At 44.3% G+C, this 15,301-nt stretch overlaps 2 protein-coding genes across 6 annotated transcripts in view; one reads left to right on the top strand and one right to left on the bottom strand.

Annotated features, from left to right (window-relative positions):
- Positions 1 to 2,467: 2,467 nt before the first annotated feature.
- Positions 2,468 to 8,142, bottom strand: LOC106563282 (uncharacterized). Its single transcript, XM_045689968.2, has 2 exons — positions 7,450 to 8,142; positions 2,468 to 7,345 (listed from the first exon to the last, which is right to left on the bottom strand). The coding sequence occupies exon 2, from the start codon at positions 6,801 to 6,803 to the stop codon at positions 5,586 to 5,588; it is 1,218 nt and encodes a 405-aa protein (XP_045545924.1). The 5' UTR covers positions 6,804 to 7,345; positions 7,450 to 8,142; the 3' UTR covers positions 2,468 to 5,585.
- Positions 8,143 to 8,169: 27 nt separating this feature from the next.
- fubp3 (far upstream element (FUSE) binding protein 3) overlaps positions 8,170 to 15,301 on the top strand; it is a 31,586-nt gene continuing 24,454 nt past the window's right edge. For 4 of the 5 annotated variants that reach the window (XM_014128463.3, XM_014128462.2, XM_014128461.2 and 1 more), the window contains exons 1-2: positions 8,170 to 8,429; positions 12,852 to 12,963. In XM_014128463.3, the coding sequence (XP_013983938.1) occupies positions 8,331 to 8,429; positions 12,852 to 12,963 (211 nt within the window). In that variant the 5' untranslated portion in view covers positions 8,170 to 8,330. The remainder of the gene's footprint in view (positions 8,430 to 12,851; positions 12,964 to 15,301) is intronic. The other variant, NM_001140027.1, reaches the window with a different exon arrangement.

Genomic DNA, 15,301 nt, shown 5'->3' with positions numbered 1-15,301 from the left:
TAGCTCGTAAGCAACCAATATGTTTTATATTGTCTGTTGATTAAACACTGAGAAAGGTGCGCATCCTCACTCATATCAACAAATGCATTTAAAAAGAAAATGAGCAGTCATGTGTATGCTTTTTTCACAACTGCATGAATGTGTAAGCTTAGCTGTACTGTACTTCACTCGAAGCCAGTTCAAACACCTGGGCTGCGTTTAGACAGGCAGCCCAATTCTGATATTTTTCTACTAATTGGTCTACTGACCAATCACATCAGATCTTTTCCAGAACTCATCTGATTGGTTAAAAGATCAATGAATGAAAAAAATATCAGAATTGGGCAGCCTGTCTAAATGCAGTCATGGAGACTGACAATTGCATGTGTGCATTTATTTCCCCTAAGCCATTTATACTGTGATAGATCTACATCACAAGCCTGAAGCAAGTGGAACATTCAGAGGAAAGTCATGTTTTTGTCATTTGGAAGGAATCCCCCACAGGTTGGTTATTCTTCAGCACGTTGTTGTAAAGCTTAACTCTTGCCACAGACACACACAGTGAGAAAGTCTGTACATTTCACCACAGACAACCCAGGAGACAAGAGACCCTTCTCAACAATAATGGAGAGGAGAGGGAGCAACATGACACTTGATCAGCCTCGTATGGTATCCACACTCTGCACGCCCCACCATCCCCTCCATTCTCATGAAAGTTCCCACTGTTGACTGGCAGGACTCCAGAGGCCCACCACACCTGCTTTGGCTATCCCTGTTCTCCTGTACCGCTGGGAGAGAGAGAGACTGGGGGCTGCAGGCGGCCGAATCTCTAATGGTTCTGTGTGAATTTTACTTCCCTTCCTACCCATCCCTGAGTCTGAATACATTGCCGAGCACATGGTAGCAATAGAGGCGCAAGATCATACTTCACAAAAATGTGAGATCTTAATTTAGTGGTGTCAGTCTGGCTATGGTAATGGGAACCCCTACTTTCAGCCACTTAATTTCTTCTCTTCTTTTTTGGAGGTGATAAAATGCATGAAGCTGAGTAGGCAGGAAAATTGATATCTCTGTGTCCGTAAGAGGCAGCAGACCAAGGGAACGTCAATCTCCTTGTCTCACAGGCCGCTCTAATCAGTCATGTCCAAGCACCCCCCAGCATTGACACACATGTCTATATCCCACACATACTGTACACTGAGTATACAAAACATTAAGAACACCTGCACTTTCCATGACACAGACCGACCATGTGAATCCAGGTGAAAGCTATGATCCCTTATTGATGTCAATTGTTAAATCCACTTCAAATCAGTGTAGATGAAGGGGAGGAGACAGGTTAAAGGAGGTTTTTTAAATACTGAGACATGGATTGTGTATGTGTGCCAATGAGAGGGTGAATGGACAAGACAAAATATTTAAGTGCCTTTGAACGGGGTAGGGTAGTAGGTGCCAGGCTCAGCGTTTTGTGTCAAGAACTACAACACTGCTGGGTTTTTCATGCTCAACAGTTCCCCGTGTGTAGCAAGAATGGTCCACCACCCAAAGGACATCCAGCTAACTTGACACAACTGTTAGGAAGCACTGGAGTCAACATGGGCCAGCATCCCTGAGGAACACAGTCAACACCTTGTTGAGTCCATGCCCTTATGAATTGAGGCTGTTCTGAGGGCAAAAGGGGTTGCAACTCAATATTAGGAAGGTGTTCCACAAAGAAGGTGTTCACAACACATTGTTTGCATTTTCAGTGGAAAATGTAAAGCACTGCATTTCATGGACAATAAAAAAAATTGGCTACTCAAACAAATGTGCTTCCATTATACATTGTTTGTCTTCAAATTAATTTTGGAGTGAGGCCTACTTGCATCTTGTTCTTGTAGCATTGGGATTGGATGGAATTTAAGGAACATGAACTGTTTTGCATAAACGTCTATAAATTTGAGGCAATTTGACTTGCCTCTCTCCAAAGTGCTGGAACCTGCCAGATGTGTAACGATAGATGTTTCCACATGTGCAAGGAGAAAATGAGAAGGAAAATCAATATTCCTCAATTTTCATCTCTCTATAGGCTTACATGTCAACTGTTTTGAGTCCAACCAGATTGTTACACGATGGTCCCCCCCCCCCATTTTACACGTCTTTACTCATAAGGAATAGGCCTGCATGCAAAAACAGACACATTTAGCCAACTGTGGAGGCAATTGTAACAACAACAAAAACATTTTAAAACCAATTGCCTTGTAGCCCATTATCTGAGTAGGCTACATTCAGTGTTTAACAAAGGAGGTCACACAAATAGTAACAGAAGACAATTTAACAAAAACTGCAATTTTGTTTGAAAATGTTTTGCCAGTTATTAAATAAATCCTGTAACCTGGTCAAATTCAAGACCATACGCACTGTTAGCTCAGTGACAAGGGCTATGTGAGGAAGTGGTAAAAAAAATATTTGGAAACAAATCATATTTATTTAGCCAAACATCGGTAAAAAAACAGTGTTGTGCTATTGCATACAAAAATTAAAAATACACATCAGCTTGTACTTATTTTTATACAAAAACATTCCTAAAGAGTATTCCAAAACATATAAACACACTAATGCCTCATGTAATCAAACATTTTCATATTGATCAACATGCTGCTCGTGCACTTTAAAAATCAAAGGGTACGTACAGTTGAAGTCGGAAGTTTACATACACCTTAGCCAAAACCATTTAAACTCAGTTTTTCACAATTCCTGACATTTAATCCTAGTAAAAATTCCCTGTCTTAGGTCAGTTAGGATCACCACTTTATTTTAAGAATGTGAAATGTCAGAAAAATAGTAGAGAGAATGATTTACTTCAGCTTTTATTTCTTTCATCACATTCCCAGTGGGTCAGAAGTTTACATACACTCAATTAGTATTTGGTAGCATTGCCTTTAAATTGTTTAACTTGGGTCAAACGTTTCAGGTAGCCTTCCACAAGCTTCCCACAATAAGTTGGGTGAATTTTGGCCCATTCCTCCTGACAGAGCTGGTGTAACTGAGTCAGGTTTGTAGGCCTCCTTGCTCACACACGCTTTTTCAGTACTGCCCACACATTTTCTATAGGATTGAGGTCAGGGCTTTGTGATGGCCACTCCAATACATTGACTTTGTTGTCCTTAAGTCATTTTGCCACAACTTTGGAAATATGCTTTGGGTCATTGTCCATTTGGAAGACCCATTTGCAACCAAGCTTTAACTTCCTGACTGATACCTTGAGATGTTGCTTCAATATATCCACATAATTTTCCATCCTCATGATGCCATCTATATTGTGAAGTGCACCAGTCCCTCCTGCAGCAAAGCACCCCCACCACATGATGCTGCCAACCCCGTGCTTCACGGTATGGATGGTGTTCTTCGGCTTGCAAGCATCCCCCTTTTTCCTCCAAACATAACGATGGTCATTATGGACAAACGGTTCTATTTTTGTTTCATCAGACCAGAGGACATTTCTCCAAAAAGTACGATCTTTGTCCCCATGTGCAGTTGCAAACCGTTTTTAATGTCAGTTTTGGAGCAGTGGCTTCTTCCATGCTGAGCGGCCTTTCAGGTTATTTCGATATACGACTCGTTTTACTGTGGATATAGATACTTTTGTACCCGTTTCCTCCAGCATCTTCACAACGTCCTTTGCTGTTGTTCTGGGATTGATTTGCACTTGTCGCACCAAAGTACGTTCATCTCTAGGAGACAGAACGCATCTCCTTCCTGAGAGGTATGGCGGCTGCATGGTCCCATGGTGTTTATACTTGCGTACTATTGTTTGTACAGATGAACGTGGTACCTTCAGGCGTTTGGAAATTGCTCCCAAGGATGAACCAGACTTGAAGAGGTCTACCATTTTTTTGAGGTCTTGGCTGATTTCTTTTGATTTTCCCATGATGTCAAGCAAAGAGGCACTGAGTTTGAAGGTAGGCCTTGAAATACATCCACAGGTACACCTACAACTGACTCAAATGATGTCAATTAGCCTTTAAGAAGCTTCTAAAGCCATGACATCATTTTCTGGAATTTTCCAAGCTGTTTAAAGGCACAGTTAATTTAGTGTATGTAAACTTCTGACCCACTGGAATTGTGATACAGTGAATTATAAGTGAAATAATCTGTCTGTAAACAATTGTTGGAAAAATTACTTGTGTCATGCACAAAGTAGATGTCCTAACCGACTTGCCAAAACTATAGTTTGTTAACAAGAAATTTGTGGTGGTTGAAAAACAAGTTTTAATGACTCCAACTTAAGTGTATGTAAACTTCCGACTTCAGCTGTATGTAACCACGGTTATGTGAGCTATATGGGTCACTCCAATATATTGGTAATACTCCGCAGTGTAGGGATACATCTGAGGTGAGGATTTACAGATTCACTCCTGTGTACACCTGTGTCACAGCTGGGGTCCGCTCTATACATAGACCCCTTGGCCGCGACACACGTTCTCTACATCATTTTTGAGGTGCCTGTAGCGCCATAGAGGATTGGAGTGATCCATATAGCTCACATAACCGTGGTTACATACGTGACCTTGGTTATGTTTCACTATATTGGATCACTCCAATATATTGGTATACCCCTACCAGATTAGTTGGTGCTAGAGGGACCTGGCCAGCCAGCGGTAAAGTCCCAGCGCAGGACCGAGACGCAGAGGCTGTCAATGTGGAAGGGGGATCCTGGCCCAGTCCCTGGGTAGGGGAGGCGATGCCCAGGACCGCTGAACCAACCGCAGAGGGGAGATGCCACATTTACCCAATAGTACCTAGCAAGGCCCAGCTGGCCGCAGCACAGATATTAGCAAGGGACACTCCTCTCATTAGAGCCCAAGACGCAGCCACACCTTGTGCTGAATGTGCCACCACAGATCCCAACACTGGCCTGCCAGCCAGGCGGTATGCTGTCGTAATCATGTCCACGATCCAGTGAGAGAGCCTCTGCTTTGATAGCCCAGCCCCCTGGATTCTCTCACCATAGCAGACAAAGAGCTGGTCTGTTGTTCTCACTGACCGAGTCTGCTCCACATAGGCAGCCAGTGCCCGCACAGGACACAGCATACCGGAGGCAGGTCCTGACTCCCTCGCCACTCCCAGGGGGTTGTAAGCAGACAGGATAAAAGGGATGTTCACATGCCTGTCTGACAGAACCTTCGGGAGGAATGAAAGGTTGGGGCAGAGAGATATACTCCTCCCACCGGGGTCCATCCGGTAGCACTCAGAACTTACTGAAAGAGCATGAAGCTCACCCACCCTCTTCATGGAAGTAATCACTACCAAGAAAGCCACCTTCATAGAGAGGTTTCAGGGAGGCAAACTTCAATGGTTCGGAAGGCGACTTTGCCAAAGCTGCCAAGACCACATCCAGATCCCAGTTCACCATTGAGCGGGTCCTAGATGGACACAGGCGACGAACCCCCTTCATAAAGCTGGAGACCAAGGGATAATGCCCCACTGGCATGTCCATCCACCCCACATGGCAGGCAGATATAGCGGCCAAATACCCTCTCAGTGAAGAGGCTGCCAAGCCCTCATCCAAGCATGACTGCAGGTATTGGAGAACATACTGCACCCCGCATGACTCGGGCACAACCTCAATACCAGTGCACCAAGAGCAGAACAACTGCCAGCGCAACTGGTATGCTGCAGTTGCAGCCGGTGCCCTTGCGCTCTGCATGGTGTACACTACACCCTCCTGTAGCCCTAACATGGACCATTGGGGTGCCATTTAGTGGCCAAGTCCACAGACTGAGGCGGTGCGGTCTCGGATGCCACAGAGTTCCCCCGGCCTGAGACAGCAGGTCAGATCTCAGAGGCAGTTGCCAAGGTGCCCCAGACAACAGGGACAGGAGAAGGCTGAACCAGGGTCGTCTGAGCCAGTATGGGGCCACCAGCAGCAGAGGATGCGCCGCCTTCCTGGTCCAGTCTGGCACAGCCTGGATCAGGGGAAAGTCGTAAAGCTCCAGCCCTGGCCAATTGTGAGCCACAGCATCCAAGCCCAGAGGCCCTGTGGAGTACCACAGGGGGCAGTGTGCATTATCCAGGGAGGCAAACAGGTCCACCTGCACTCTCCCAAACTTGTCACACAGGTGCTGTACCAGAGAAGGAGCTCCCATGCCATAAGATAGAGGCGGTGGGACCTCAGTCCACCCTGATGGTTGATGTAAGACACATGTGTGGAGTTCGTTCTCACCAGGACATGTCTTCCCTTCAGATGTGGAAGGACAGACCGCATGGCCAGCAGTACAGCTCGGAGCTCTAGTGTTTTGATGTGCCTGCCGCTCCGAGGGGGTAGCCAACAGCCGCTGGCCGACTTGCCCTTGGCCACACTTCCCCAGCTGATCTGGGAGGGGTCTGTGCTGACCAGCAACTGGCAGCACATCCTCAGCATCTCCACCCCCTAAGAGAAAGGAGCAACAGTGCCACCTCAACAATGTCCTGAGGCACTGTGCAGTCACCCGCAGCTGGCGGTGGGAGTTGAACCACCGTTGAAGAGGTTGAAGATGGAGCAGGCCCAGGGGAATCAGCAACAAGGCCGCCGTCAGCAAGCCCAACAGGCGTTGGCAGGTCAGGGCGGATACCACCCGCCCCTGCCAAAAGTGGTCGAAGCAAGATAAGATCGCCTGAACCCTTCTGGTGGGCAGGCGAGGACCCTTGTCGTTTACAGTAATGCCCAGCCTGCCGATGTGGGTCAGGAGCATGTCTCTGTCTGACAGCACCTGGGTCCTCGTCGAGGGACAAATCAGCCAATCGTCCAGGTAATTGAGTATCAACAATCCTCGGGACGTGAGAGGTGCCAGGACAGCGTCCATGCACTATGAAAGTGCAGGGTGCAAAGGAGAGGCTGAAGGGAAGAACCATGAATTCGTAAGCCATCCCTTCAAAAGCAAACCGGAGGTACTGCCAATAAGCTCGGTGAATGGAAGTACATGGAAGTACGCATCCCTCGGGTCCAGCATAACAAACCACTGGTCCCTGGACACATCCTGCAACACGCGGGTTGGGGACAGTATGTGGAACCTCAGTACCTTCAAGTACCCATTGACGTTGTGGAGGTCCAGAATCGGTTGTAACCCTTCGTCTCTTTTTGGGATCACAAAATAAATGGAGTAGAACCCACCTATCCGTTCTGATGTTTGGAATTATAGTCAGTACCCCTTGAGCATTGTGGACAACACCCAGGGCGACTCCACACCCTCCTCCCACTTTGCCCTATGAGACCGGGAGAAGCAGCCGAGGCCGGGGAAAGGTGTGTCAAAGGTCCTGCCGGGGCCCGCCTCTCCTCTGGCACCCTGAGCGCCTGGGTCCCCCAGGCACGTCCCTATGGCGGTGAGGGATAAATTACCCAGTACCTCTGCAAAAAAACAGGGAAGACCCTTGTGGGTAAAACAGGCAGACAAAAAAAATAAAACAGGTAATGGAATTGATTTATTTGTTTTACACCAACTGCAATATTACCTAGCCAGTTTAATATCCAAGCAGTAAAAACAGCCATATGATGGAGTAACTCCGTTAAGGAACTCCAAAGTTAATGTCTCTACGTAGTGGAAAGCCCACCATGATACACACTCTGCAGAGGAAAGAACAAGATGAAAGAAAATAGCAGGTTAATTAGCAAATAAAATAAAATTGGTGTCTTAATTTAAAGTTAAGGTTGGGTATAAAGTTAACAGTGTGATTAAGGTTAGGTTTAAAATTACACTTTACAGCTGCAATATGTAACTTTTTGGGTGACGTGACCAAATTCACATAGGGTTAGGGTCTAAGCAAGTCTAAGAAGCGGTATATCTGTTCTAAGTGCGCTATTCCTATGTAGATGTGTTCAATGTGCGCTATTTCTATGCTTCCTGGTCTTAAGTTTCATATTTGCGTATTTTACTTTCGGTTTTGTACACCAGCTAAAAACCGCTGATAATACAGTACTTTGGTTATGGAAAATATATTTCTCGGAGGTTTAAAATGATTATCTACACTATACGTGTTTGTTTTGTCACATAAACTGAAATTAGGCGACCTACTATAATTTTAGCATCCAGGAAATGCATCTTTAAGAAGTTACATTTAGAAATAGGCGGAGTTTATGACTTTGTGACTGTGGTAACTAATGACGACCCACCTGACCTCCATCCGTACTTCTTCCGGTTAAAATGGTCATGCTATCTGTCAAGTAACGCGTGATTTCATCAAATACATTTATCCGAAACGGATGGTTCTGAATCTCGCGGTATCGTGTAGCAGGGGGCTCAGCTTCTTCTTCCTGGGGTCGGCGCGTGTGCTGCTTGATTTGCTCGCTAGTCTAAAGGTTTTTTTTTGTGTGTCGCTGAGCTACTGTAGTAGGGATGATGATGATGGCGGAGTTGGTACAGGGACAGGCCTCGGTGGCTCAGTCTGGAACGAAAGCAGATGGCTTCGCCGACGCTTTACACCGGGCCCGACAGGTAATTCATTACAACGAAGAGAAACCGAATGATTTCAGACGAGAAACGAACAAGACCATTCTGCGTGGTGGAGGAGTGCACTTTTTTCTACCAGCGCACCCACAGAACCCCCTTTACTCTAAAAAACACTTCTCCCGTATATATAGCTAACTTACTAGCCACACTAGGTCCAAGTAACTGCATGGCTGTGCCTGCAGATTAAGAGAATGCGGACCAAAAGACGCACAATTAAAAAGTCAAAATAACAAGTAAGTTAATTAGGCAAAGCATGATTGACGCAACATAGAAATCAACTGCATGAAACTGAGGCGAGGGTAACTTTTTAAAGCAAGGCATAAGCAACAAATTGCAACCTGTTGTAAAGCCACATAAATTGAAGCTAGTTAGCACTAGCTAACTTTTTACCACCAGCGTCGAGAAACTACCGGTATGGCCGTGGCCTAGTTTCGTGGTGAAGCCAGAAATATCAGCTGATTTCAGCCACGCGCTGTCAAAAGTTAGCTTAATAGCAGAAAACGGGACAACTCGATGGGTTAAATTGCAACCACTCGCACATTTACACTGGATAAAATAAGTTGGCTAGCTAACTACAGCGATGTACCCAAGTCAAACAATTTCAGAATCCAGTACCGATTTAACGTTGGCTAGTTGTTAAGCTATCGAGTGCATCAGTCTGGTAGCAAAACTAGCTAACCTCGATTATACAAATTAAGCCAGTTAACATGCACGGTAAACTAGCTAGCAACGTCAACAGCTAATCTTCACCGTCTAGTTTAGCGGAAATGTGATCACTGAACTTTTGTTTGCGGTCAGGGTGTCGGCTAGCTAAATAGTATTGGACGTTATCACTCAGTAGCTACTAGCTAGCTAACGTTACAACAACGTTACTCCAGTCTTGGAATTAGCTACCGGTAACTAACTAGCTAACCTTATCTAGCTAGTTAGCTAACGAGTTGTAACCTCCAATATTTCCTATGCATTTGTTTAGCTAGCTAACTAGCAACTTCTTGACATCTCGAAGTTAGCCATGTCATTTGGGCATATGATGAAAAAATGCTAGGCACTGTAGTTATTCAGAATTTACTCATCTTTAACCTCCCAAAACACCCCTCTGTATTCGACTACAATATTACAATTGATCATCAAACCACAGCTAGCTACTGCTGTGCAGATTATTCAATTTAAAATACCAGTATCATGCATGCAACATGGTAAAAGTTTCCTGAGATGACTATAACTTCAGGACGTAGGCTATTGGAAACGGTGAAAGAAAACTGCCAACCGCTCCCCATTCCTTCCTAGTTGGTATCTGCACTTGGGGCCGAGTTCTTGTAAAGCCTTTACTCCCAGGGCTAAAACCCACACCTGTTTTCACATAGTCTCGGCCAGGGAAATATGACAAAGAAAATAATGAGCTGAAAACCTCCTAACTGCATATTTTAAAAGCAACTATTGGTCTTCATTACCATAATCGACACTAACCCAGATATTCGCCCTGACAAAGACGCATTCCTGCGAATAAACCCAGATGAGCATATGGCATAAGCACATGTTTGGGTGTACTGGTGTCCATTTCATAATGCCTGAGGTCTCTCCCCCAACTCGCTCAGCTGTGTGCGTATCCCATGAGCTATAAGCGTGTGGCCTTGTACTCGTGCATCACGCTTGTGGGTCAGGTTTTAGTTTTCCTCTGATAACCGTGGTACCATGCTGTCCCTTGCGGCTTCCCTATAGGCCCCAGGTCTGTGCTTCTGGGAAGTGGAATAGGACAGCCATGCCATTCTCCCGTTTAGCTTTTATCAACTCCATAGGGGAAAAAGTAGAACAGGTCCATAGACACTACCCATTTTACTGCCAGCCTGTACAAAGACATCAATACACTGCTTCTTAGTGCTGAGCGATTAGTGCTTTTTGAGGTTGATTTCGATTTATAAAATATCAGTTTTCCGTTTCAATTATGTTTTTAAACATGTATATGCATTATGTGGGTTGAATGCTATAACACAGAATAAAACAATTCATAAATGATGGTAGTGACTGCCCATTACTGCGTATCATAACCGTGGTTAATTCACATTACTTTAATGAAATATTACATTTGTTTTATTTGATTACTTTATTTCATTCCAAGTCATCTCATCTCTATAGAGCTGCTGTCTGACAAAATCACAATTTTTAGTAGTTCATCAAAATAAGGCATCATTTTATGACTGCTGAATACCAACTATCAGTGACTTAATCATGTATTTTCAGGTAGATACCTTGCGACGCTCTATTTGTCTCAATCGTGTGTTCTCTTCTCTCCCTTTCTGTGACTGACCCACACACACACACCAGACAATGGATTATGGTCATTGTAGTTAATTGCCATGTTTTCTTTGCTAAACTATGTAGAATATTGGCCTATTGTAAACTACAACTCCCTACTACAGTGTGCAGTTCGGGCTTGATCTGGTTTATCTAAAAAACTATCTTTAAAAACTGCGCTTTGAGCGCACAGAAACAAAATGGGAATTAAAATAATTGAACAGACCTAGGTCAATTAGTTTAATAAATGGATAACACGCCTAACCAGAATGCTGGTTAATGGCTCAGCACTACTGTTTCTAACTTAAAATAGCACTCCACCCCAAAATAGCACTTGTGTGTTATGTTTTCTGTAGGCCCTATGTATCTGATATTGTGACTGAACATTAGGCCTACTGTCATTCAATGTGGAGGTTGAGTTGCTATTCTCTCTCTGGTCAAGTAAATGCATGTCGTTTCTCCTCTAAGGTGCAATATGCAAAAATCGCTCCTCCATTTCCTGGTTGCAAAAATTCTCATTGTTCGCCTAATTTCATTGTACCATCTAAACTGCTGTGAAATATAATTTCATTAACCAAAAATAATTTATTTTTAGCTGTTTGACGCTGATGGACTAAACCAAGATTAAGAGGCAAAAACAAAACTTGAGAATGGGAAGAATAGAAATAGCTTTGCGCTGGATGTGTCGACGTGTAGTTCATACATGCATAATCTGAGCGGAATTACTGTTTTACCTGATTTAGCCACGAAATCCCTTGTTTAAAATGGACTTTTTCTGGAAGCTGTGCCGTTTTCTCCCATGTGGGCCAGCCCCCAAGCAATTCGAGTTCAATCCAATGAGCTTCAGCCCCTTGTCATTTGAGTGACATCTAGCAAGAGGCACATGATGCACGCAGAGCGAGGGAGCAATGATGTGGTGCACATGTGTTGTAGTACACAATTTTCGGGGACCACTTTTCCCTTGCGCTACTTTCCGAACTACTGGCCAAAAACTATATAAAAGTACCGGAGAATCTTTCACTTCGCAATGTTTTTGATATAGCTGGGTATTTATGCAAATGTAGTCCAGTCCTTAATGAAAAATAAAGAAATAGAATTAAAAAAATAATAATTTTACTTCAAGAACCTTAACATCAATGCCACAGTGTAGTATGCAGAGCTGAATTACCCCCTGACACATGAGTGTTTGACCTGTAGTTTCAGAGCAAACAGGCCTCACCAACCTCGGGCATGTTCTTTGAGCATCAGAATATCCTCTGGCATTTCTTCCCTCATGTACCTAGCCTGCCCCAAACCCCCTTGACAGTCAGCAACAGTTGTTTTGTGAGGACTATACTAGTCTTCTAGGCACGAGCCTTTCGCCAGGTAGTTGATTTATCGGTGTTCTGCTCACATTGTTGACATACCACCCCGACATTTCCCAGAAAGGTTTAGCTCTAGGGAAGAGGGGGAGCCCTCACTCACCCAGTCCATGGCTCCCTACCCAGTTCAGCCCTAACTGGATCAGGAGCCATGTTGGAAAGCTTTTTTTCCCCCTCCCCTCTCACTTTCAGAGGCAGGCAGGAAGCTCTGTGTGGTGGCACTGAAGTAGATAATGATGCCTGAAGTTGATGGAAGGCTCTAATTGTCAGCCTCTAATTTGCGACTATGTTGCCGAAACTCTATACTTTTTTAATGGCTCGAGGTAGTGGCGGAGGAGGGGTTTGGGAGAAACTGGCCTCATGCTTTTGTGCAGCGTTTGGATTTGAATGTCAATCTGCTGAGAATACATGTAGTTAATTGGTGTTGGCAAGGGGCAAATTTCGGGTGAGGAGTTGCAAGCAGTGTTTTGTCAAATGTGCATGTGGTGCTGCTATAGCTAGTTTCATAACTAGGTAGTTACTGCCTTTCATTTCCCTTCAGATGTAGGGGACTGAGTAAAAAATGGCTCTGACTACTGAAATTAAAACATGAAAAGTAGTACTTAGTTTTGGATAGTAGTTTGGCTGGCTAAATAAAGGTCAAATAAAACCTTTCTAATGATATAACTAGTTTAATTATCTAGGAACGCGTATGTACTGCTATCAGGTTGCTAACTCTAGCCCTCCCTCTCCTCTATCCCTCTTGTCTCCTCAGATTGCGGCGAAGATGGGAGGTGACCAGATGTCCCACATGAACAACTCTTCTCCAATCCTAGACCCCTCTCTCTACGGCTACGGAGGCCAGAAGCGCTCAATGGATGATGGAGGTAAGCCGGCGGTGGCAGTGCATCTCTCCACTCTCCCTCATGCACCATACAAAACAATCCTCTCGTTTTAACATAAGCCTTAACACTTACCCCATTTCAGTATGCTCAACTGGGTACCCTTCAAACGGCTTTGGGAAAGAGCGCTGCACCCGAGTGTGAGGGTCGTTCTGGTTTTTATGCAATCTTACCATACTTGTTGAGGATTGTAGTACCACACTTAACAAATAGTGTTGGCTTAATCAAACCCTGGTGTCTGAAGAGCCATTGCAAACACTATGAAGTAATTGATTGGTCCACTGTAGCTTTTTAAATCCAATCCATATTTCAGCTGTTTTGAGACTGGGGTAGCCAACGATAACCAGCGACCCCAGGTCAAGAGATCAGTCGTGGCGGCACTACGTAATGTTAGCTCTTGTTACTTGTTCATGTATATTCCGTCTCGTAGCCTATTTGTGGAAGGTGTAGGAGCTAGCCAGTATGTTTGTCGAGCAATGGGGCCCTCTGGATAGCAGGTCTGTTGCGTTTTGAATGACATGGCATTGTACTAGTAGTGGGCTGGCTATGGGCAGCCTTGTGCCAATGGGAGGGGAAATGTGGAAGTGGGTAGAGTAACCACTAGCCAGGAGGAGTTGAAGTGCTCTGCCTCTCTGTAGCTCCATTCAGACAGAGCTTTCTCCTCCTGTGTTATTTCAGGGCAGGATTACTGTCCAACACCACAAAGTAAATTAACTGTTAGGTCAGAACAGAAGCAGATCCCTAGTTACCCAGAGGCCATTGAGGGGATTTCTCATTCTAACCCTCCCTCCTCCTGCAGCACAATGCTCTAGCTGCGACAGATATGATTGATTGACACTGGTTGCTTGATAAAACCACAAACTGCAGGCTACATGCCTCCAAAGCTGTAAGGGATAAAAAAAGGCCAAGTGCAGCGAGCAGCAGCAAGTGAAACAGGTTTGTGGTTAGAGGCAAGTCCACCAAGTAGAGAAAGGAACCGTGCTTCTAGAAATGTGGATAATGCTGATTGAGCTCATATCAGTTGTTGCTGTTCATAAACAGATTCATTTTTGTAACTATTGTCGATATGGTTACTTTTTGTTATGCTAATGACCAATGAAGTGTATTTACCGATGAAAACAATTCAATAGACAGCTCAACTGATCTGGATTTCATTGTAATTGAGTGAGCCCTTACATTAAGGATCTTGCTGCATTGGCTTCACGTTCACACTTCCAGTGGTTATAGGAATTGTAATTCTGTGGTGTTAGTGTGTTTGCCACATCTTGCTGCAGAATCGGGGGGGGGGGGTCGTCCTTGATGTGGAAAATTACCTTCCAAGCTTACAGGCCCAGTAAAAGCAGGAGCAACATAAGTCAGCTAAACCTTATATAAGGCTTTACTCATGACTTAACTCCAGCCTCTCCCTGAGGAAGCAGTTCTGTCTGAGCGTTTATGTTATAAAACAGGAAATAGCTTGGCATAATCTAATAAGGGGTTAAGAGGTATTGTCTGATGGTCGCAAAGGTCAGTGTGAACATGGTTTTACGTTTTTGCATTGACGCCCTCGATTCACATTCCGGCTCAATTCTGTTTTGCTCTCGCAGTTTGAAACCTGGCAAACTAGAAATGTAACTGAACTGTATACATTTTCATTTTCCAACATCTACGTTTTCTTTTGGACCTCTGCTGGGTGTATTTCTGATTTTTCAAATGTACACAGTATTTTGTGTGTGAAAGAATTCATGACTTGTCCTAATACTTGTCTGAAGTGTGTATCTGTCATTGCTCAAAGTTTTCCCACCCCATGGGTTAGAATTGTCCTGTGTACTTTAATCAGTCTGTTTTAGAAGCATATGACAATGGATCACTCAGTACATTTAAACTAGCCCATCTTGTTTACCTACAAAATGTTTTCAATTCACCAAGCATGTTTGTCAAGCTGTCCTTAGTTTCCACATTATTATTATTGTTATTGTTGTTGTGTACGTTGGTGGTTGATTCTTGTGAAATTGTAGCTAAACCGTAAGGGTGTGGCTTTGCAGAATGGTGGAATGTTTCGCGTGGTTACCCATACGCACCCAAAATGTAGATTTGGGCAATTTTGTGTCCGTGAAGCGGAAACTCCAGTCAGTTATTGTCCTCTTAACCTGTCATGGTGTGGTATATTTTCGCTCTGAATGCATGGCCGAATAAGTTGTGTGCAATTTCTGGTGGATGTTTGGCTGGCCAACTCACTTGTTTTCAACCATTTGCTCTTCAGTTTCTCAAGGTTAAGCTGCACAAAATATGAAATATAACAGTCGGCTGTTGCACTGTATAAATATATCGGTCATCCCTGTTG

This window comes from Salmo salar, chromosome 11 (genome assembly GCF_965601325.2).
Source record: "Salmo salar chromosome 11, fSalSal1, whole genome shotgun sequence".
Taxonomy (NCBI): Eukaryota; Metazoa; Chordata; class Actinopteri; order Salmoniformes; family Salmonidae; genus Salmo; species Salmo salar.
This window is presented reverse-complemented; position numbering and strand designations above follow the sequence as displayed.

Excerpts from the sequence above, each read along its gene's own strand:
- LOC106563282 (XM_045689968.2), bottom strand. The coding sequence starts at position 6,803 with ATGGACGCTGTCCTGGCACCTCTCACGTCCCGAGGATTGTTGATACTC.